The 25,917-nt window shown below is 31.2% G+C and overlaps 1 protein-coding gene across 1 annotated transcript; it reads left to right on the forward strand.

Annotated features, from left to right (window-relative positions):
• Nucleotides 1-21,256: 21,256 nt before the first annotated feature.
• On the forward strand, nucleotides 21,257-25,715 carry HELRODRAFT_162562 (hypothetical protein; the record flags this gene model as incomplete). The annotated part of the gene is made up of 4 exons (XM_009024732.1): nucleotides 21,257-23,007; nucleotides 23,311-23,656; nucleotides 24,351-24,468; nucleotides 25,597-25,715. The coding sequence occupies 4 exons, from the start codon at nucleotides 21,257-21,259 to the stop codon at nucleotides 25,713-25,715; spliced, it is 2,334 nt and encodes a 777-aa protein (XP_009022980.1).
• Between the last annotated feature and the right edge of the window lie 202 nt (nucleotides 25,716-25,917).

The raw sequence follows: 25,917 nt of genomic DNA on the forward strand, positions 1-25,917 counted from the left end.
GCCAACATTCGGTAGAATTTATAGAATATTGTAAATATTATATATATATATATATATATATATATATATTATTATCATTATTATTATCATCAATGTTTTATTAAGCGCATTATAAACCGAATGCACAGTACAAAAGTAAATAGGTTATATATATATATATATATATATATATATATATATATATATATATATATATTGATTTTCTATGACAGGATGTGTTATCAATTTCAAAAGAGGTTTTAACTCGCTACTATATATATATATATATATATATATATATATATATATATATACACATACATATATATATATATATCTTTATTATATACATTATATACAATATATACATTATATACATTATATATATATACACATACATTATATACACACACGCCAATTACATATAACGTAGACAAAGCTTTATATTTCGAAATCTAGTCAATGGCAATCAATAGTATCATTTCTTACATTCATTGATTTCATTTTGACCGAATTGATGCAATTAAATTATTCTTTGGTTTCTTTACTGTGTATGTGTGAGATGGAAATAAAATGAAACAAATTTATAAAAAGTATTAAGAATCTCGTTTGTTGTTCGCTTGTTAAGTATGAACAGAGAGATCTAGAGTTTGTTGGTCACATTATGCTTCGGTTGTTGTCGATATGATATAACTTTTGTGGCTGTTTGTTGGTGATATAACATTGTGGTGGTTGTTGTTTTGTTGGTGTTTATAAAACCAATGATGAACTGATAAAAGGTTAGAAAATTTTTTTCTATTTATTCTTACTTATAAGATAAATATTAATTTATCATATCATTTTTTTTATCAACATGCTGATCTCATTACAGATGCAGATGACGGTTGTATATACTTTTGTTGATTATCAAAGCGATGTTACATTTAACATCGCTATACAATAACACAATATTGAATTATAAAAATGATGTTTTTAATGATTCAATTCTTTTATCACATAGAATATTGCCAGATTTTTATAATTTAAAAATATCAATAAATGCGTTATTATAACATGTTTGTGGTTTGTTATTTATCCTATGAGAATTGAATATTTTATTTTAGTTTTTTCTTTTGTTATCAATTAATTAATGAGTCAATAAATCAATTAATTAAATACAAATAAGTGAACATTTAAAAACACGATAAATGTCGTAACAATAAATAAAATAATAAAATAAATAAATTAAATTATTTAAAAATCATTTTTTATTAAAATAAAATGAAGTTTGAGGATACTTATGCGGTATATATTTTAAACTTCTTTGGTCACATTTATTAAATAAGAATGTTGTCTATTCAGTGGAGTTGTAGAAAAAAGCGTTGCCAACATTCTGATTCATGAAGTAACATCACTTATGATGGTTCAACTATTATTTGAAATGAAAATATATTTCAAAAATTATTGTAAAATATAACACATTCATCTGGCTTATGAGGTATGTTAATATTATCTCATTTATCATAATATATAATTGAAAAGTTATAAAGTTATCGTGTGCGAAGATTTCGTTCTTCAAACCAAATCATTTCTATATTTTTGACATTTTCATATATTTTTTAATCTCGAATAAATATTTGCTAAAATTTTTGCGTTACCATCGCCTGAAACTATGCGGCATATGTAATGAAAGAAATGTGATACTCTTGAAAGTGTGATGACAGTAAAATGTTTCATTTCTAAGGACAGTTCAGGATCAAAGTTAATGATTTGATAAACTGCTCTGCAAAGAAGACGACGATCAGGTTAGTAAGAATGCCATTTGACTGAATTCTTTATGCCATACTTGGTAAGGCACACATGAAGTGATGGAGTTGGAAAAAATAAATGTGCTGGCACGAAAAGATATCATTTAATACAACAAATCAGCTGAAACAAGGTGACAATATTAACATTACTAAACAACGACGATGATGACGATGAAGACGATGACGACAAGATAATAATTATAAATAAATCAATTAAATTAAAATAAAATTAAATAAATTAATTAAATAAGAATGTTTACATAGTAATACTGAGATATGATCACCATTTCAACAACTTTTTTTTTCAAATTTTGAAACTGTGAGACCTCATTTCAAAGCAACGATGATGTTTTGGGTTTTCGGTGTCATTAATCTATGAATGCTTATAAATTAATCAAACTGACCATTAATAACACTGGCCATGCTGGTGTGATTATAATACTAATGTTGATGATGAAAAGTTGATGTTGGTGGGCTGATGATGAAATTTGGGTTCCTGATGAAGTTGATAAAGATCTCGATAACTTTTGTGACAACGATGAAAAAATTATTATTAATGTGATAACTTTATTAATGATGGTGGTAGTGAAACTAAATGGTATAACGATAAAAACAGTGTTGCCGATGATGACAATGACAAGAGCCAAACTCTTTAGCGACTACGACAAATTGGCCCGTAAATTTTTTTGAAAGACGGCAGTGCGTGCTTTGTGTATCGAACGACACACGACACTTCACAATCTTTTCTTCTACTTTATTGTTATTGCGGCTCTCTCAACAGAAAGTCCTTAACTCAAGTAATGTTGCTTTTTGTTAGCAATTCATTGATTTATTTCCTACAATGTTCATTAAGGGAAATGAAATTTAGGACAGAGGTGTTGTGTTGTCTGAGTGCAATTGATACATGATATTTTTTGAGTATCAGAACCTCATACAATGTAGTTATTTATCGTTACATAAATTCTTATTATTTTTACACTTTCGGAAAGTGATTTATAAAAACTTCAAAACTAATAAAATATTTTAAAATTTAATTTTAAAGTTTAAAACATGTTTGCTTATAAATATCTTTTTAAATGCATGCTAATCGTTCGAGTGGTTACATTGAGAAATGTCCGTGCGAAGTTATTTATGTCTGTGTCTGTGTTTGTGAATTCCAGGCAGTACAATTAACTCAAGTAAGTGTATGTAGGCAATGTGATGGCGCGCGTGTTTGTTCTGTTAATATGCATGCTTGTTTGTAAATATTTGAGGTTTTAATTCTCTAGCTTTCAAGTATGAATGTATGTAATCTGTAGTATACCTCACTGTTATACGATATGTATCTATGCAAAGTTTTGCATATCTAAATGGAATACCTTTATGTATATACGTTTCATGGATGTGTGTTAGTATTATTTCTTTTCCATAGGTGTTAGTAATGCAAGTCTAATGCAAAATTGTCCTGTGCACATAAATGTTCTAACACAAAAGCATAAAAAAGGTTAAGTATGAAAGCCACCAAGCACATGTACGCAGTTGAGGATCCAGAATTTTGCGGAGGAGGAATGATTTTAAAATTCTAAAGCCGAATTTCTTCCTTTTTTTGCTAATTACCAAAATTCCTGTTTATTCACGCTTCGGTGAGGCTAAATGATTTTAAAAATTCTTAAATTAAGTTATTGGCTAATTTTTGTCTACTATATTACTATACCTACTTTACACAAAATTTGCATATACACCTATTCCCCGATTTACACTTTTTCATGAGAAAAACGTGTAAATCGAAAGTTAAAAATTTTCAAGTCAAAACCGCGTAAATCGAAAAGCTTGCTGAAAATGCATAATTTTGCTATTTGACAGTTGTGATTTTTTTCAATATTTTTAGGTGTACACAGAAATAAAAACAAAATGCATTGACAGGTAATATATGTAAATAAATTACGGAAACACTGTTTTTTTTTATTTAATTACAATACATTAAACAGAAGAACAAAAAATAAAACCAAAGGTGTTTTATTATCATTCATCACTGTCAGAAATTACTCTCATTCTTTTTTTCGGAATCGAAGATTCGAATTCACTTTCATCACTCGAAGTTATTTGTGCCGATTTGATGTTTGAAGCAGAAATATTTACATTATGAGAGATGGTAATATTATTAACAATTGCTTCGAATTTTTTGTAAGATCTTTGTAAACTTCTTCATATTGAGCCAAGCAAGCACGTGTTCAATCACAGTAGCATTTAGTAGAGTGCGATAAAAACAAAAAAACTTATTTGGAAAACCGTGTAAATGCGAAAACGTGTAAAACAAGTGCCGTGTAAATCGGGGGATAGGTGTATTTTCTTCTTCCATGATCAAGTGGGGGCATGCATCCCTGCACCATCCCCTCTTAGATCCGTCATTGCATGTACGAACAATCACAACTTTTAATTTGAGTCTGTCAGATTTTCACGTTGATTGACACTGACACTTCTTTAGAATGCAAAAATATATAAAATTTGAATAGTTGAAAGTTTTAGATTATTTTTCTTATTTTTACATGATCAAACGTTCTTTCAAATGTTTTTTATTGAAAATTTTTTCATCTTAAGATTTCTGAAAAAAATCTGTTTAGAATAATTTTGCAAGAATTTGCCACGGTTTTTAAATTTCAATATTTTTTAAATAGATTTTTCTATGTAACAAAACTATTTTTGATTAACAAGAGTCACAGAACAAAATTGAACAAATATTTCCAACTTTCATTGAAACATCGTAAAAATTATAAAAATAGTTGCTATCATACTGCTATTATATTAAAGTTGCTTAAAACAACTACAATGAAATATGCAATAATATCTATCTGAGCAGATTTGAACGAAGCTTACGAACCAAACTTAATCAACATCTGATATATTCTCTGTCTGTCGCACTCAACTTTTTAAGCATATTTTTTGGTTTTTCAATATGGAGTAAATTTATTTTATAAAATTAAAACATTAAAATGTGTGTAGAAGAGATCAAATTGATGTTTGTTACTTGGTTTATAACATACACTTCTGCATCGTCGACAAGAGTGAACATTTCATAAGCAGAAAATAATTCTTCTTTTATTTTACAACGTCAAATGCAAACATTCGCAGGTCAAAGAATCATTTATTTGAAGAGAAAATAAATTAAAAACACACAATGATAAGATTCACGGAATTCGTTTGTGAGCTTATTAGGAGTCACCTTTCAATTCAAACACCGTCTATATAAGCAATCATCGAGTTCATTTCATTTACACATATGCACAAAATCACATGTGCTGTTCATGAACAAAATGGACTCTTTCGTACTAACGAACCACTTTTTATAAACTGTGTTACGTATTAATTTTCAGATGTAACTCGTTCTGGTAGCAGCGCAGAGGGGTACAATTTTCACTCAGGATGATTTTTCCATTTAAAAAGTCCAATAAATAACATGTAAGCTATTTTTGTAACCGTCGTCCTTATTATCTTCTTTAAAAATAATTCTTTACTTATACATTTCAACTTGACTAATTCAATTCATAAGCCATTATTTATAAGTACTGTGGAACGTACACCTAATCACTCCCGGCATTTGCTTATGCAAGAATTCATCACTAATTTTTTTTGTTTCATTTTTGTGAAACATGTGATTGTTTTTAGAGCATGGTAAAAATTATAATTTGCTCAATAATGTAATTACAGACTGACTGGAAATTATTAAATTTAGTTTTCATTTAAGATTTGTTGAAAAGCATTTATAAAATCCAACCTTTTGTTTTATTACACCCATCATGAAAGATCTATCTACCTACCAGCTTTATTTAATATTATTTTCTTTAATTAAATTATTTTTATAAATAATTTAATTCTTCCGAAGTTATACGTGCGAAATGTGCTTTATTAAAATCGTCGAGGGAACAATAAAGGAATGCCAGTCAGTCTCTCACTGTTTCTATTTCATTTGTTGTGTCTTCTCAAGCGTTCCAAAAAATCTTTTAGCCGCGTACACACCTACATCATATCTTTGGTTGCCGGTTTGTTGGTTTGTTCATTTTTTTCGAATCTTGTAATTGATTTTCAACAGTTATTTAAATTCTCGCTCATTTCCAATGACTTATCTGATTAAATTAATTAAATTGATTAATTAATTAAAAATAGAAATTGGCATACGATATGGCTTATAAATTGTTACAGTGATGGCGCGAGCGACATACTCCGAGGTTTTTCTTCAACTGTTACGCGAAATAAATTTTAAATATTCAAAAATGATGCGTTTCATTTGTTGTTGTTGTATAGCAAATGTCTCGAAGTTTGTGGTGTTTTTTGTTTCTTTTAATGAAAAAACCACTTGCGATTAAAAATATACATAAATATTATATTTATTTTACACATGAGTGTAGATTTTGAAAAAAATCTTTCCTTGACTTGTTTTGTGAGAATAATTTTGAAAGCGTTGACTATAGCAGCCAAATGCATTTTTTTTAATCAGGAAGCTAATTTTTCAAATCGAAATTTTTGAAATATATAAAATAAAAAGATAAGCCCGGAAATGAACGAAATATTTCAAAAACAAAAGACAGGTATGCCATTTTAAAAAATATTTTTGCTTTCAAATTAAAAAGAAAATGAATGGGTTTTTGAATGTAACACGTCCATTAGCAAAAATTTTTTTTTATCTAGAATATAAACAACATGGAATATGTCTAAAATCAGCGCCAACGAAAAATAAATTAATTTATATAACGACCATTTCTTGCTTTTTATCGAAGCAAACTTTTTCAAATTCTAAAAACCGTTGCATCGAAAAATTATTTATTTATGATTTTCTTTGAAAATCATAAAATGGTCTCGTCGACGGCGGCAGGCAGGCAGGCAGGCACGTACATCGTTTGCTAAAATTTTAACGTCGCCATCGTAGTTTGTGTCAGTCTGTTTTATGATTCTGTAACTCATTATTGTGATTATTGTAACTTTTAGTATAAAAGTTACAATAATGACTTCATTTTATATTCTGTCATTCAATAAATCCACGCAGTAGAACTACTAGTAAAATTTCAAGTTTTTATCCACCATTTGCGAGCATAATTTACGATCTTTAAGTTGTTGTAAGAAAAACAAAATGAAATGGCACCGGGCGTTAGAATTAAGATGGAAATCTAAACATACATTGCGTCGTGTTATGTATGCAAGACATACAAATAAATACGTCAGCACTCCACGAGGAAAGAAAATATCTGCCTGCTACAACGCTCCAACTTCTAATAAATAAAACATAATTTACATTATCTTATTTGAAGATGCTTTAATGAAAAATGCATTCTGTTGAAAGACTTACGATCGATTTCGAATTTTTTTTATTGTTTCATTCCTTATCTTCTACGAATTCATTTCGCCATTCATAAAAGTTTTGAAGTGTTGTTATAATAAAAACAATGAAATGATAATGGAATAAAATAAAATAGCATATAGAATGAAAAAAAATAAAGTAAAATGAAATGTCAAATAGAGTATTAATTTAATATACGAAGCTCGTCAAACAAAGAGATTGAGTGCAACTATGGTTTATTAGTTTCAAACGCAGTGGATAGCGTACGACGACGATATTGTAGAGTTAATGAGACTATTGCAGAAATCACCAGAACAACGTATTTCTGCATTTTTCCACAAAAACATGATATTAAATTATTATTTTGAATATTACTAGAATTATTGTCAACAGAATTTGAACTGTAACTGTGTGGCGAAATAATAACGTTAAACTTTCCATTTGATGATGGTGATGATGATAGCGCTGATGATAATGATGGTGACAAGAAATGCTTTAACAACGGTAAGAAAGTGATGACGATGATTTTGTGATAATGATGAGGAGAGGGCATTAGATAATGAAGATGATGACGATGATGGTAATTAATTATTATTGATAACAAAAAGTCGAAAGATGACTATACTCGGGAATCTATGTTGTGGCGAGGGGTGCAGGTTCGTGTTAATGGAGTTAATATAGTTGATGATTTGGTGGTGGGAGAGATTGGATGATAACAACAATAAACTTTCAGATGCAGTTGAAATTGTTGATGGAAGAATGTTAAGGGTGTGGCAACGAACATGAAGATGATGAGATGATGACGAACATGAAGATAATGTCATGATGACAAATATGAAGCATATGCATGCAGTGATGTGATGATGTCGTTAATGTTTCACGTATGACGTTGAAGACGATAACGACTGAAGAATAAATGCTAAAACTCTGATTAAAATGTTTTCGAGCGTGAACAGAGGAAAGATTGAATGTCCACCGAAAAAGTAAAAGTTTTAATTTTTGCAATCATAGTTCTCAGCTATCATTTTTGTTAATGACGTTTATGATGTTAAATTTTATAGCGACAATTTTAATCCACGCTATTTTTATCAAACTGGAAAATGTTTTAAACATAATTTTAAAAATTTCATCGATTTAAAAAAAACAAGACGGAGCATTTTAACTGTGCACCTAAATTATAAAGATGAACAAAATAAAAAATCATAACAGGTGTGAAACTATGAATGACAAAATTTCATAAGTTTGAAAAAATTTGAAAGTTGGGAGCTCAATAATTTAGTGGCACCCCACTTGTATTACCACATCGTTGTGTCTAATGCATGTATACAATAACTTTTTTAAAACACAACATTCATAAACTCTGTATGCTATAAAAAAAAAATTAACCTAAGAAAACTAAATATGAAACAATAACATAAAAACCAATTTACACCCCACAACATACAACACACAACATCACAATATATTAAGCAACATACAATAAAATATTCAATACAACATACAAAACAATACAACAGACAACATAATATTCAATACAACATACAATACAATACAATATACAATATAATATTCAATACAATATACATAAAGATCACCATTGTTTGTCGTAATTCAGTGAGAACACCAAACATTGTTTGCACAATGACAGAAAACCGCTTAGTAAGTCATCCACTGCAGAAACCCACAAATATAAAACAATATTAAACTCAAAAACGGCAAAAAATGATTCAGGATTTATTGAAAACAAAACAGCATTAGTAGCAGCAACAACAAACAGCAACAACCACAACAACAACAGCAGCAGCAACAACAGCAACAACAACAACCACAACAACAACAACAGCAGCAACAACAACAGCAACAGCCCCAACAACAACTACACAAAAAACCGGCGATCGAACGTTGAAAAAATGTCAGCTAATAAATTGCATTATGGCTTTTGTTGCATGAGAAGCAAGTGTCTTTGTGTCTTTGTGCCCTTGTGTACGCTGACATCGCTGTCTGTGTGTGTGTGTATGTGTGTGTGTGTCTGTCTGTCTGTATGCATACGAGTTTGTGTGCTTGTGTGTGCGCAAAGAATTTATTTCAACACTGTATGGTGTTTAGGGCTTAATGGATTGTGATAATTATTTTCCAACCTACAAAATTTTTTTGTGCTTTACAGATCAATTTGTGTACAATGGTTAACGAAAGTTCACATTTTTTCATAAATGTGCAAACAAAATTTTGTTCTTGGTCGATTTTTTTTATTTTTACTTAGGATGCATTCAAACTTGGTCACCCAGCTCTCATCACCCCAAGCAACGACGACGTACGTATATAAAAACTTGAGCCAATTCGTTGGCCAAGTGTTTATGCCCACTTTTATGTGCCCGCTCAATGTGGAGTGTTCAACAAGTTTGCGTGTCTGCTTGTTTTTGTTTATACGCTCCTCTCCGGGTGGGATGAATTGAAATTTGTTGTTCGATAGTCATCAATAAAGTTATTCTGCGATGTCTCAACGCATGAGTTAGTGGGAACGGCTGGTGTGAACGTCAAACATATCGCAAATATCATGCAACTTTCATCAGGCGTAATCATGAACTCTGATCACGAATATGTTGAACTGTATGTAAATTGTTAATTTGCTAACATTGATTTTTCATTCACTTTTGATTTCAACATCACAACCTTACTACTACTACTACTACTACTACTACTACTACTACTACTACTACTACTACTACTACTACTACTACTACTACTATTACTACTAACACTACTAATACTACTAACACCACTAATACCACTAATACCACTACCACTACTACTACTACTACTACTACTACTACTACTACTACTACTACTACTACTACTACTACCATTACTACTACTACAACTACTACAACAACAACAACTACTACTTCTACTATTATTACAACTATAAATATATATCCCTATTAAATGTTATCTAATGTTAACATCCATAGGCTCACCACAAATGTTTATTCGATTAAATAAATTTGATAAGAAAATTTATTTCAATGATAAATAAACAAAATCAATGAATAACACTTTTTAATGATAATTTTCATCCTTAATTAAAATATAATGTCTTAAAAATATTTTTTATATGCCTATCTATGACCAGTTTATCAAACTTACTGTACATATTATTATTATCATTAACATAATCATTATTATTATTATTATTATTAATATCATCATATGCCATATATTGTGATCGGAACAATGCGTGAATCAATTTTCATAACTATCTTATCGTCACTGTACTTATTTTATTTTAAATAAAGAGCAATGATGACTAACTATGATGATTATGATTTTATTTAAATTTTATTTATTTTAATTTTATTTTATTTTAATCATGACTATTTCTCTATTAATTAACTAATTATTGACTTTACGCATTTGATGAAAATAAAAGATCTAACCCTAACCCTTATAATTTTTTATTCGATCTTTTGTTTTCTTTCGCTTGTACGTCCATGTAATTTTTGATGTTTCATTTTAGAGAAGTTTCTGAAAATTAATTATAATTATTGCTGGGTAACTATGGTTTGATTTGAAATTGTTTGTCTCAATCATGTTCAGTTTGTCAGCGTTTAATAGTTTAATTAGTTGTTTGAATGTATTGAAACAAAAAAAGTTGTTTTTTTCACTTTTCTTATTTTTTTAAGAATTGTTAAATCCATGTTTTGTAAAAAAAATTTCTGGCTGTGTGAAAAATTATGTGAATTGTGTATTCAATTAAAATATTTAAAAAAATATAACACTAGTGCATGTTGAGGTTCTTAGATAAACGATCGCCCACTAAATATTCTGAATTTATGTAAAGAAATAAATATAACAGAAAGAGGTCGGATTCAACAAATAGATTAGATTTGGCGAAATATATATTGTTGCCAATTTCTTATTTAATTTATTACCAGTACTTTTTTTGATTAGTTTCTCATTTTGGTTATTTTGTTTGAAACTTCAAGAATATATTTGTTTGTTTGTTTGTGTGTGTGTGAGCGTGTAATCTCCACTGATGTTTTATTTTCATTTATATTCATAGTGTCATATTTTATTACTTTTTTGTATATAGCAACATATTATTTTTATAAAAATATTCCAGACCAAAATTCAGAAGATAGAAATATGACGATCATGTTCGTGCCTCTAATAGCAAAAGATTATGAACGTTTGTAAGGCTTGCTGCTGCCTAATAATTTTTGTATTCCATCCTTTGTTCAATCGCTCTAGTGCGTTTTTATATTATTTTTGAAGTTTTATATGAGGAAAATTTCTGATAAATTCAACAGTAGTTCCATTTTAAATTGTTTCAACCGGGTTCAATTTTCCGGCGTTAAATAATTTTATTTATTGTTTAAATGGTTTGAAACATAAAAAGTTGTTCGTGATCTCACTTTCTCTTAATGTTTTTATAAAAAAATTTTCCATGTTTTGTAAAAAACTTCTGGCTATCTCAACTGTTTTGGAAATTGCGTTTTTAATATATATAAATTTAAATATATAATACTAGTATAATTTCACACACACCACATACACACACAAACACACACACATAAAAACATGCGGACACACGGAAAACTATAAATTGGTTTCTAATAACATCATTAGTCACTTGAACGTTTCGATCGATTGTTCGTTATTCATATTCTTCGTCGTCAGCTCATGGTGCGGTGCGTTCAAATTTTTTTGGTTTCATTGAAAACTTTTTATTATTTTTTTATTGATGAATTTTTTATATTTTCAAATAAATTCTTGTAATTTCATCAGAAGATCTTATCAGTTTTTTCATTAGAATGCACTGCCGGTTATTGGAAACCAGTTACGGGTGGACTGAAATATATTTAGATAAGTATCTTTTCTGTAAAACTTTGAGAAAATTAAACCAGCATATTAAATAATTTTTTAACTTTCTCACTTTCACCAGAAGATATTATTTTATATATTGGAGGCACACACACACACGCACTATCATACAAAAACACACGCACAATCACACACAAAAGAAACACACGCAAACACACACACACACAAACAAACATATACACATGGGAGTACATAACTACACGACACTTGCATATCACCCACGAAAAAGTTCACATACATCTTTCTTTTCATTCCTTAAGGTATTCTAGAAGGTATTATTTGAGGTATTTACAAGATATCTACACATCGTGTCGATAGAGACCTTATGATATAGTACATCAACAACATGTAAGAATGCATACAAAAGATAAGCATGTATAAAAACACACATATAAACACATACATACACAATACGTATACATACACACATTCACGCATGTGTGTAGTATATTTTCTACAAATAAATTTATATTTATATAATTTTACGAAAACATCAAGCTTTTTTGTATATAAATAAATATAAATATATGTATGTATGTATATAATATATATATATATACATATATATATATACATATATATATATATATATATATATATGTATATGAGACGCAACAAAAGTATGAAGGTAGGGGTCATAAAGAGACAATGAATCATATCTTGATGGTCTGCTACCCATGAATAAATTTGCGTGAAGAAGTGCATGTGTGCTATTCTACACAAATGGTCTGACAAATAGTTTATGTACATGGACGGACGTTCTTGTTTGCGTCTGTGCATAGGTGCGTGCGTGTTCCACCCTGGACGGAGTTACATAGCGTTATGTTATCTTTGTGAAAGATCTTGTTTTTGAAAGTGTGTCTGTGTATGTCTGTACGTGTGTTTGTGAGTGTGTTTGTGTGCATTCAAACGGAGCACGTCAGTCTTAGATTTGTCATTTCTGGTAGTATGAAAATCAGATCAAAAAATATTATTATCATAAATTGTTATTTTTTTTAGGGTGAATCAAAAGTTGAAACAGTTGTGTAGGAGGCAACCTCCTTCATTCACGTCTGCCAAAGCACTGACCTCATCATTGATCAGTCTATTTTATAAAAATAAAACTCTCTTAACAACGCTCTGTTTCAACTAGCAGCATGTCAAACGAGTGACAAATATTTTTCATTCATTGTCTTCATCATAATCACATGCGATAATTTACTTACTTGCTGATAGGCGAATGAAAAGATTTCAAACAAAGGTAATGGTATAATGGTTTAAAAAGATTAAAGAAAATATTAAAAACCAAATAAGGATTAAACCATAGTTTACAGTTGACATAAACAAAAAATTTGTATCACGATTTGTATTTGTATCACGATTTGTATTTGTATCACAATTTGTATTTGTATCACAATTTGTATTTGTATCACAATTTGTATTTTTTTATTTTTCAAAAAAGAGGGGTATTTGTGTCACAAAACACTTGAAAGAACATAACTCTAGTCTGGACATTGAATGAGTCGTGCGGCTGGGGTTGATTGTCAGGCATCGTCGTTAAAGGGCTGCACTCAAATGTTCAAATGTTCCTCACAAGTGCACATGACACTTGTTTCTGAATTTTTATTGGCAACAGCTTGTGCTAATTGTAATAAATTTTATGTGGTTCTTGGTTGTTTATATGATTTTTGTTTATTTTACATATCTGTCAAATGCTTGGTTGCTTTTGTGCATCTTTTCTAAAGATTGATTCAAAATTAAAATCATTTGGCGTACATTTGACTGATAACATTTTTTTATCTATTGTCAAATATGATCAGTTAATGAAATAGTAAACTATCAAATGGTAATTCATGTTTTAACATTTGTTTGTGTCACGTATCTAACATTTTCACAACATTTTTCTCTTCTTATCAGAATTTTTTTCATAAACCACAAAAACTTACACATTTTTTAGAGAACTGTTTGCGAACTGGGCCAACAGCAACGACTCAAAAGGAAGAAAACAAGATGTCGACATATCAGCAGGCACTCTTGTGTATGCATATTAGTTCTGACCCGCCATGCCAATGAATATAAATTCCGTAAAGAAAGAAAATATTTGGCAGAAGTATAACATTAGGTTCATTAACTCGAGGTTTCATTAGCGCATGATTTAGCTTGGATGAAGTATATAAACCATCACAGTACTAATTAATTTAATTTTTTTTAAAAGTTACGTCCGTTAGCATATACACGTAACACCTATAACCCGTGTGCATATTTAGACTTTCAAAAGCGCTCACATCTACTCTCTTCACTCTCCCTATCTCTCCTTCTCTCCTTCTCTCTCTCTCTCTCTCTCTCTCTCTCTCTCTCTCTCTCTTATCAAATGCCAGTGGTTTTTCACTAATTTTTTTCGCACCCATGCACCCATGCTATTAAAATTCAAAGGTAAAAAATAACATTTGATAAGCCCGATCATCATACGCTGCAGTCGAGAGCAGTATATATTAACAACGTTAATGAACGTGAACAATCATATCGAGCAGTTTTACAATTTTATAATCATTTCATCTGTTTAAAGTTGAATGTTATCGTGATTTAACCAATATTATGTTGGCAGTCATGTAACTTTAAATAATTATTGTTCACAAATAAAAATTAATTATTTAAATATTTACGAAACATCGCATTTTTGGAATCATTTGTGAATTCGACGTAATAATGTTTTTCTGCACATAAAAACTGGAGAGCGGTTGAGAATGAACAAAATATTTTATGCATATTTGTTAGTGTTTTGTATAGCTGAGTGTTCATTTATTCTTAGAATTTGCATCCATTGCTGCTAATCTTTGAATGGGTAATGGGCAAATTAATTTTGTTGTGCTTGACTCGTTGTTGTGTGCGTGTGTTGTTTATACACGTACGTCAAATTGGAAGACAGACGCTGAACGACTCCATTCGTGGCTCATGAAACAAACAACAGACAAAACAGCAACTGTCGCATACGCCAATGTATACCCACACATATATCTATTTTCATTTATAAAGTACACTTTCACACTTTTTGAAAATTAACATTTTTTGTCAAAACCTTGTTTTAATATTGCATTCAGCCAGTAATTATGCGACCAATCAATAAAACGGCGCGTCGTACGCAGACCATCAACCAACAACGTAAAACACACGCAACATTTAAATACATTTATGCGTACGTGTAATGCAAAAAATACTATATAACAAGTGTGTACGTACGTGCATATACTGGTAACTTTGAAATGTATTGCATGCATAATTACAAAAAAGTAGATACAACCACATAACTACCAATAAATAGATACACATCTGCCGGTGTAGTGTAATGTAATGCGACAGCACTGCGTTCCACCATAAATAAAAAACGCTGAAAAATGTAAAAACCCCCAATGCTCGTGAGCAGAACATTTTGTACATACAATCGTATACGGTTGTTCATGTTTTGTAGGCAGCTTCACGTGCAGCCACATCTCATTTTTGATGGCTTATTTCAGTGCGTTTATCATAGCGGTTTGTGGTTGGTGCGGCGTAGGACGGGTCTGTAATTTATAAAGTCATTCACAAAATTAATCACTGCTGCTGGGTTTGCTACTCTTTGTTCTGTACAGCTTTATAGAGATGCACACGCCAAAATAATATAACACGACGTAAGCAAGCAAGTATCTAGATTAGAACTTCAGCATTTTTATAAACGTGTTCAGTGTTTGTTTATCCGATTTCGTGTTGTAGTCGTAGAAGTGTGCACTACACGAGTGAACCTATAAATCAGTACTCACTTGTTTATTCCTAGAGACGTGCGTGAATATTATATCGCCATGTTAACGCTGCATTTAATGACAGATGTGGAGGCATGGTGGAATTGTAGTAATGTGTATGTGTGTTGTGTGTGTGCATGTGTTGTGTGTGTATGTGTGTGTGTATGTGTGTGTGTGTGTGTGACAGTGGTGGACTGCATTGTGGCAAGCAGGTTGGCCTCGTAAATTATTTCATCTCTTGGATTGCATGACGTTAATGTGCAATGTGTCACTGCATGACTATGAATTATTTCTGATGCATGCCTCATCTCTATCGTGTTTCCGTATTTCTATTACTTTGCACAGTGATTTTTTTTCTTACATTGTTGAGCAAATCTCGAACTGTTCAAGTTTGCAGCATCTTGAGGTGGTCCGCAGCTCAATTGACGGCATGATTGGTTCGGAATGATTTAATTATAGTGGAAGTGCTTTTATTTTGTTCTATTGCCACAAGATATTCAAAATAACATTTTCGTGAACGGTTTGCAAAATTCTGAAAATTTTTACATGACTTTAAATTATTAATTTTGGTTCTAACAAGAAAGTGTTTACGTGAAATATCAAAAATTGCGACCAGAAGTGGCTGTTAGATGAAACGAACCTTACTTTTGTTGTTGATGGATGATCAAAGTGATTTGAAAAACTTGAATATTTTTGAAATGTGACGCCAATTTTTGTATGTGAATAATTATGTTGTGATGGAAATCCACAAGTGGAAAAATTGCCACCAAAGCAGCAGAGAGCCCCCGTGGGAAATAAGAGTCGAAGTTGCGAGTACGTGTACAAAATTTACAACGTTTCAAAAACATCTCATTAAATCATAAATAGCCTATGGTAAAACATGCAAACCTCTATTACCTTATTAAACTCGTTAAACCTGTTGAACTTGTGGCGTGTAGATAGTAAATGACCAATCAAGACTGTTTTGCGGATCAAATTTTTTATTTACCAAAATTATTTTTCGGAATTCCTACCTAAATATTATTACTAATCAAAACATGTAATTCTGTAAGAATTTTTTTTAAAACAACCAAAATTAGAATTTTTTTTCAAAACTTTGTTTAAGTTTTACTGAAAATTATTTTGTTATTATTAAATTGTTTTTTTTTAAATTTAATAAATTATTTTTAATTTTGGTCAGGCCGTACAAAATTTGTTTATTGTTGAAACTTTTATTCAGCAAAAATTCAAAGCTTCAGGGCTGCTCAAAATTAAAATGAGGAGTTAATAACGTTTATTACACAGAGGTATTAATATTTTCTGACCACTCTGTCTATTTCATTTTTTACAGAAACCATTTTAAAAATGCTATCGTGACAAAAAAGGCAGATGTCTGTTGAAAAAATCCGTCAATAAACAAACAAACGCATATGTTGGAAGATATATGGGAATTATTTATTTGCGAAACCTGTGGCAGGCAGGCAGTTGAAGAGATGGGTTCACGGGTTATTAAGAGTTGTTCGCTCGTTGCAGCGTTAATGTTGTCAATAACTTCTGAAAGCAAAATTTTTCTTTTTCTCTAAAACGTCTTATGATAACTTGGCATTGTGGACTGCTATGGTTATTAATGGGGACTGTTTTTATAGTGAATTTACAATTTTCAAACTTCAATTTCGGTCAACTTTTTTTTATTTATTTTTATAAGTGTTTATAAAATTTATATAAACGATATTATATAAACATATTTTTAAATGAATTCCCTGTTTTTATATTACTACAACGACATGTTGTTAAGAATCATTGCATGTTGATTTCCACTGAAACCTGGTTGTTGTGTTGTGACGTCACTCAACATCCCACTCCATCACCATTCAACAAGCCGAAGCAAACAGCAGGCTAGTGTGGGGTGGTGAGGCAGGCGTGTGGTCGATCGCAGCTGCTGTTGATTGTTGGCTGATGGTGACGAAGATAGTTGTAACTGCATGTCCACTTCAATTTTTTAAACTTTTCGGGAGCTTCATGTTGCTCTAGGTTTGAAAAATGTCAAGATTAAAGATGTATTTTATGTAGAAACGAAATTTAACATCAGCCATGGAATTTTTAAATATTAGTACAATTTTCATTTTGTAGCTCAATTATACATTTCTAATGATTTACACCAACTGAAACAAAAACAAAACATGAAAAATTTAATGACAACCGTTTATAATTTTAAAAAACGCAGTAAAGTTATATTTCACAAACATTAATTTTTATTTTGTTTAAGCTTTAGGATTGATTTAGTTTTCTGGGCTGACATTTTATTTTGAGAAATGAAACACCCAATTGTTTCAGTAATAAACATTCGACGTTTTGTTACCCAGTTTTAACTGGGGCTAATGTTTAATACGTGCTACGGCTGGTAAACGGAAGTCTCACCAATTTAATAAAAAGTGGACGAACCACGTGGTGCTGCACGACTTTCCTGGCTTCCCACGTTCGAATTGAATGTCGGACGGATTAAAATACTTTATGAATGTAAAAATGTCGTTCGAAATCATGATATTAAAATTTAATTAGTTAAAAATTTCTTTACAAAAATAAAAAAAAATATTTTTTAAAGATAAAAAGCTAATAAGTATTTTTAATATTTGAAAATGTTTATTATCTGTCATGGTTGTTTTGATCGAGGTTTTTGTAATTGGTTGTTCATTTACTTTCTTCTCCGACGGAACGTTGGTGTGCGAGCAGCGAGCATCTCGCACAAGACGCTGGCCATTGTTTAAGAATTGACGATGTCAGACCTGCTTCCTTACTGAATGCTCGTCCTACGTTGCACTCTAGTTTTTCTTTGTCGGCGTGCATCCATCCTCCTACATTTCTTTGTTCTTTACAGTCATGTCGAGTTTTATTTTTACGGCTTGATTAATAAAATAGCATGTACAAAAACATATACAGCAACAAGTTCATTTCTCTGCTCAAAAGCTACGAGTTAAACAAAACCAACTAAAGTATATATACAGTTTTGTTATTACAAATGAAATGTACCACCATGCTGAACTATATGAAGTTCTTAACGATGATACGCAAAATAAATTTATATACACTGATTGATTATTGAGAAAATTATAAAGTAAAAAAGCAAAAATTTATGTTTAACAGCTTGGGATTAAAAATGTAACTGAAAAATTGTTGTTGGAAGTTTCAAAAGTGAAAGTTTCAAATTAAAATAATTTGAAGAGGAACTGTGGTGTCACCCAACCGTGAAGATGCATCATAAACCTTCATCCATCCGAGACTAGAGTTTTTTTGTTCAACTAAATTTTTCATGTTTGATAGAATAGACATTTTAATGAATTTTTCATGAAAATTCATAAAAAAATGTTTCGAGTATTATTTTTAAGTAAGTTACATATTTTTTTATCTTTTAACTCTTATAATTAACATTGACACGCAATGAACATACTAGCCATGTACAGTAATTCCCAGTAAATCTAATTATAATTAATAAGTAAAATAAAACAGACGAGGAACATTTCAATATGTTATGAATAAATAGACATGTTACGTATTAATAAGTTCATCATATTGTATCAGTTGTACTTCAATAAAAAATTTCATCAAGAGATCAAACACATCCAAAAATAATTCACCAAAAATATTGATTGATGAGTTTGTGTTTAACATTCTTTTGGCTAAAATTATTTTCTGCGTTAAAAAATTTAACTGTTTTAAAAAACAATTCAGCAAAGTCATCACTGACGTAGATAGATCAATAATAAGTGATTTTTTATTTTATATCAGTCAACATTTTTCAACAATTTCGATATTTTAGTAATTTTCAATCTTCACACTGGAAAACAAATTTTTTAAAATTGAATTTGTGCTACAGAGATATTGGCGGAGCACTTCAATTCGATGGTGGTCATACGAACGATCAAATACGTTGTTTCCTACTTTGATGTGCGTTGTTGTAATTGATTGGTTGGACGAAAAGGAAAGACGTTGATGCTATCTGGTGCTGAATGGATGGATGTGGATGGGATGGATGTATTCGAAACGCTTGATGTACAAAACTCTTCCCGTATCTTGTAATCTTTTATTAATTCATTTATAAAACTAAAAAAATTCATATCCCAGTTGTTTTTTCAGCCTAAATTGCAAAACGAAATAGTTAAATTCAGTTACAATAAGCATGTATACAAAATAGGAACGGCTGATGACATTTAAAATATTTGATATAAATTTTTTCTTGCAAAATATTTTGCTAAGTGAAACTTTCAACGAAAAGATGTTTTTGTCGTTCTCACATGAATGAGTATTTACAATATTAAAGTTATTTTAAAATGTGTCAAAATTATGAAATAATATTTTTTTAATTTTGTCGTTAAAATTTATTTAAACTGTTTATTTATAAAAACTGTTTAAGTTAACTGTCGAAAATGTAAAATGACTATTTATTCTTCCAATTAGAAAAATAATTAAATTGCCAAATCTCAATGGAAATGCGATATTTTCAAATTCTAACTTCCGCAAGAAATCCATGTCGGTCAACGCTCTTTCGTGCAAATTCTTGTTACTTCAAAAAAAAACAACTTGTAAATTTTCACAATTTTGTATTTTTTCACTGAAAAAAAGATTATCACTTCATACGATACATACACTTCATACATTGTGTGTTTATGATTTTTAATTAATTTTTTGCAAAAAACATTTGCATATTTTATGACATTTCAAACTTTTAAATAAAATTAATATTTTCACTTTAAAAGCCCCATTTAAATAAAAATTTAGTTATGCAGTTTTTACACACGCAGTACTAATGAATATATATTTTTATATTTTTCAGTTTATCATTTTTTTTGCACGCATTCCATCCATCATCTTCCCTGTTTTCAAATAACATTTTTCCACTTCCTCCACCGCAGGTTGTCAAGTCAGCGATGTAAAACATAAAAGCATTCTTCTAACTGCTCTGCTGGGAGTCCACCATGACACTCATTTATTCTTCAAACACCCCATCTTTTGGTCATCTTCCAGACATACATTTTTCTAATAATATTCAGATATCACATTCTACACACACCTTATACATCCGTCTTTTATTCATCTACCAAAGATCACAACACCAAGATTCCATAATTCTTTCAAAGGCCACACATACCACCAACGTCGACTTCGATTTAACGACAAACACTCATGCAAGGACCTGATTCCAGAGTATTGTTCTGAAAATGTGCTTTGAAGAATTTAAAAAATATGCTCTAAATTGCTCTCATAACAATCGTATAATACAAATATTTTCATGTTAAAAAGTTTATTGAATGGATATTATGTTGAAGGAGTTTTTTTTACAATATTTTTATATTAATTCAAGTTAGGTTATTCGACAATGAATGAAATGATTTTAAAGAAACAAAATTTGTTCACTATGCAAAAAGGGGTAGAAACATTAATTCTAACAAAATAAAATCTTTAATATCTAGAAGATCTTCAGTAATAGAACAAAAACAGTCAAGCGAACGAACTCTGCATTAGGAACTGCCACGGAATATAACCAACCAAACGATAAAATCTTGCCGAGATAAAACATGGACGTTAAGTTTCACGTTGGTCCGCTGGATGATGACGAGAAGTCAGGCGACGAACTGGAATCAAACCGCGATGAGGAACAAGAACTTCTCATCACGCATAAGCACAACAACGGCAATAACAAGAATAATAACAACAACAAGAGCAACAGTAGCAATAACAAAAATAATAATAACAAAAATAACAATGGAAAGTTTAACACATCATCTAATGTCATATGCAACGTTAATGCTTGTTACTCAGACAACGTAGGTAGTGATACGACAGTTAACATCGCAACAAATGAGCCGAAATACGAACCAGCAAGCCACGTGTTAAAAACCTTTGATGAATCGTCACATGGTAGAAAACTCATGCATTCCAAAATAAATGTTAGTGCAAGTTTTGATGAGAAGACCGAGAAGCGATCGAGCAGCAGCAGCGCAAGCGAGCCCAGCCACGACGACGATGATGACGAGATGGCCGCCAAATTCAAGAGCAATCCGAACTTAAGTGGTCGGCGAATTAGCAATATGAAAAAAAGCAATGCTGAAGCCTACGTTAATGTAAATGACAATTCAAAGAGCAACAACAGTGACAACATAAGCAACATCATCGTCGTAAACATCAGTGCAACCGGTAATAGCAAGGAAGATTTTTACAATGAAATTAATAACATTAGCGAAGGTGATTTAAACAAAGCAGAAAATTTCACACCATTTTTAAGAGCTACAAATAACACCAACATTACAAAAAACGGTAAATCAATCAACAACAATCACATAAACCACAAAATAGGGAAGGATAACGGTAATATGAGCGTTCCAACAATTGGCAATAAAGCCTTCATCCACAACAGCAAGTTGGAAAACTTAAAGAAAATTGGTCGCCAGAGTGTGGAATCTGAAATGGGCAAGCATTTCCTAAAGCCGAAACCTGATGTGAACATGCGAAAATGGAGTTTAACTTCGGCTCCAATCATTACAGTCAATGCATTTGAGGGCGATGAATCGTTCAGCACGAAGACGGCCGAGTTGCAGGCTATTTTTAACCGAAGGAGGTCAAGCAACAATGAACAGAAAGATGGAGAGCCCGCGACGAAAACAGACAAGAATTGTGAGGAAATAGAAAAGCATCAATCAGATAAACAATCGCAACGTAAAAAAATGTGGGTGGATTCGAACGATCATTCATTCAGGAGCAGGTTGGGTTCGGACGATAGCCACGATCAAACGTCTTGTTTTCCCAACAGTAGCATGTGGCTCCTATCCAGCCAGAGCCACGCTCACAGCACATCAATGACATCAACCGACGACAACGACAAGAACGACAACCAGTTCAATGGCAGCAGCAACAGACTGACAGCCGTTGCAAAACACTTTTTTCAACGTCGAAGGTCCCATCAGAACTGTCTGATCAACACCATGTCACCAGACGACGAAGAAATAATCACCTCAAACGCTAACAACAAAACGAAATTGACAAAAGACAACAAAAATAACAAAGACGAAAGAAATGGTAGCAAGAAGTCCAGTAAGCATAAGCCCAAACCGACGGGAATCGAAGCCATCTTGAGGCAGAGTTGTTCCGATGTCCGCAACCTTTTGGTCGGAGATGGTTCGCTGTTCTTCTCGGCAGGTGGAGGGCTGTCAAGTGGGGGGTTGTTCCAGAAGAACAGACGCCAGTCTACAGTGGGATTGTTTCAACCGGGTCCAAGAATATCACCACTTCCGTTCGAGCAGCATAATGGAACTCCGGGAATGCATATGAGGTTTGCAACTTCGCAATTTTGCACAGCCATCTAAAAATAGTTTCATTGAAAAACCATTCTATATTTCAAATTATTAAACAATTATATAATGAACTAACTATTCACAATAAAAAATTATATATGAAAATAAAATTTGTTATGAAATTTGGATGAGTTTGCATGTAAATTTCAAATATATAATGGTTTAGTCATTCTTAAAGTTGTAAAAAAATGCGAAGCGAATAAAAATTGCGACTTGTATATGACTATTGCATCAGTCCATCGTTTGCAAAAGAATAATGGCAAAACCACCAACACATTCAGGTTGAATTATTTTGGCGTACCATACATGATGGGACCAGCATTAACGTCAACAACATCATTAACAACAACGTCATCGATGACGTCATCAATTGCACCTGGCATGACTACCACAAACATTTCACCATTGCCTCAAAAGCTGGCAACTCCTGCAATCGTCTGCGACGGAGTCCTAACCGTTCCCTCAACTTTAGCTGATCAACAGCTCAGCAAAAACAACACTGACAATAACAACAACATCAGCAACAACACTGATAACAACAACAACAGCAATCAGCTGACAGTGAATTCTCTTGATGCCAACTTTCTGGCGCTGAACATGTTCGGCTCGCAACAGCAGCTTGTTGGGGTATTCATTATTTCATTGATTTATAATTTCTCTCCCCTTATACACAAAATAATAGACAGGCATACGATAGACAGGCTAGCAATAACTTTTACTCGGCAATATTTTGTTTTTATTTTGTTGTCTTCAGAAGGTTTGAGAGAATCGCATTTAAGAACAAAACAAATTTTTATAGGCCTTATTAACAAATTCGTGTAAAATGAACGAATTCGAAAAGTTGTAATAGATACATGTATTAAAAGGTTTGACGTATTCACCATTGTTCAATAATGACATCGCACGCAATTTTCATTAATGGTCAATTGAAAAAGTGCTGATACATATTATTTTTCAACTGACCACAATAAATAGATTTGTTTTTTACAAATTTTACGGTTCAATCATTTCACAAAATTTAGCTCATTTTAGTTTAATAATATCTACAAACTGAAACTTTTCATTTTAGATATTTTTTATTATAAATATACTTCATTAAACTTTTTGAAACACATATATGAAATAAATGTGTTATCTTGAAAATAGTGAAATTGATTTAGATAAGCACCGAAGTTTATTGTTCAAGTGAATTATGATTAAATTGATTAATTATGATCAGAAGAATGAATGCACTACAAATGAATTATGAATGCACAACAAACGAATTATGAATGTGCTACAAACGAATTATGAATACCCAACAAATGAATAATGAATGCAGGGTCAAGCGAGACGGAGGTCAGTGATGTTGACTCCTCGGTCAAGCTTCCTCGTAACCAATCAACCTTCTTTGGACTTCAGAGATTCAGATCTGAGCATCAACTACCCAAACTGCAACGGTCAGCAGTTGTTTTTGTTTTGTAGTTTGCTGTTGTACATTTTGCAACTAATATTTTTATGTTTGCACCTTTTTTGCAAATTTCATGACGTCATTTTTTATTACCTTTGATACCTAACTATGTGTGCTTAATAGTGCTGTTGTTGAGTTGATAAAAAAAATTTGAACCAGTTGTTAGCAGCACATTTGACAAATTGGAGCGTTTTAAAATGCAGTCATGATGGATTATTATTCATTGCTTGCTTTAAATGATTATGCGCGCGAGTCCTGTTGAAGAAAGAGAGCAACACACGCAGCTCAGGAGACCTGCCGAATGCTGGCTGGCTGGCTGGCTTGCTCGTCCTCACTTTCATTCTTATGAAAAAACTTTTTAAATGGTTGCACGTTTCAATTTGTTCTCTTAAGTTGTAGTCTGAGCGTCAGATACATATCAATGAAATAAAACTGTAGCTGATGTAATGAAATTGTCAACAGAGAATGTTCGCATAATTAGCAAAGTAATGAAATGATTGGTATACAAGGCAGGATCAATGAAAAAGTGTACCATTACTACAAGGATTACTGCACCATTAGCTTTCTAATCTTAGGGACTAAAAACTAATTGTGTCAGTAGGTAATTAACATATGCTGGAATATTTTTTTTTACTCTGCTTGGTGAAGATTAACGTGTAAACTTTTAATTATCTACGTTTTTTCCATTTTAAACATTGTTTAAACATTGAACTATGTTTTGCATTGAAATATTTTACTGTAGTAAACTTTTCAGAATAAACTTTTCATAAATTTTATTTGTAAAATTGCATTAAATTCAACGATTTTTTTTATAACTCATACACGCATAACAATAATGTTCGTAGAAAATTTCAAAATTTCATGCAAACAGCACTTAGCTGCTTCACGATGGCTTTAAGTTTATTGAGCAATTTCATTCTATATTTTTTCAATTTTCAAAATATTTGAAATGAAATTCTAGTTTTTTTTTTTATAAACATTTCCCAGATTCAAAATCACACTTTAAGTATAAAAATTACACCCCAACAAATGCCGATAGAAAAATTTTCTTGTTCTAAAAAATGTGTTACAGTGGAGATTTAAAAAATTAATTGGAAAGAAAAAAAACATGAAGCAGAAGACAGGAAATTAGAGGCAGCAAGCGGAAGTTGCATGAGAGTTGCCAAGTTAATCAAACCGTGTGCGTGGGTAATCTCCATTTTTGAAAAGTTATTCAAAACTTTCCTGGATTCATGAAATTTTTAAAAATAAATTCATCTAGTTCGAAATAAAATTACTTCATTTCAGCTATGTGCATGCAAGAAGTGTGGTAACTGTGGCTACTGTAGAGGCTGATATAGTGCGCTTCAAAAAATTAATTATTTTATTCCGTTCAATTGTATAAAAGTGTAAAGTTAAAATATCAATGCAAAAGCTCAAACATTTTTTTGGGGTAGCT

Source organism: Helobdella robusta, assembly GCF_000326865.2.
Source record: "Helobdella robusta unplaced genomic scaffold HELROscaffold_4, whole genome shotgun sequence".
In the NCBI taxonomy this organism is placed as follows: Eukaryota; Metazoa; Annelida; class Clitellata; order Rhynchobdellida; family Glossiphoniidae; genus Helobdella; species Helobdella robusta.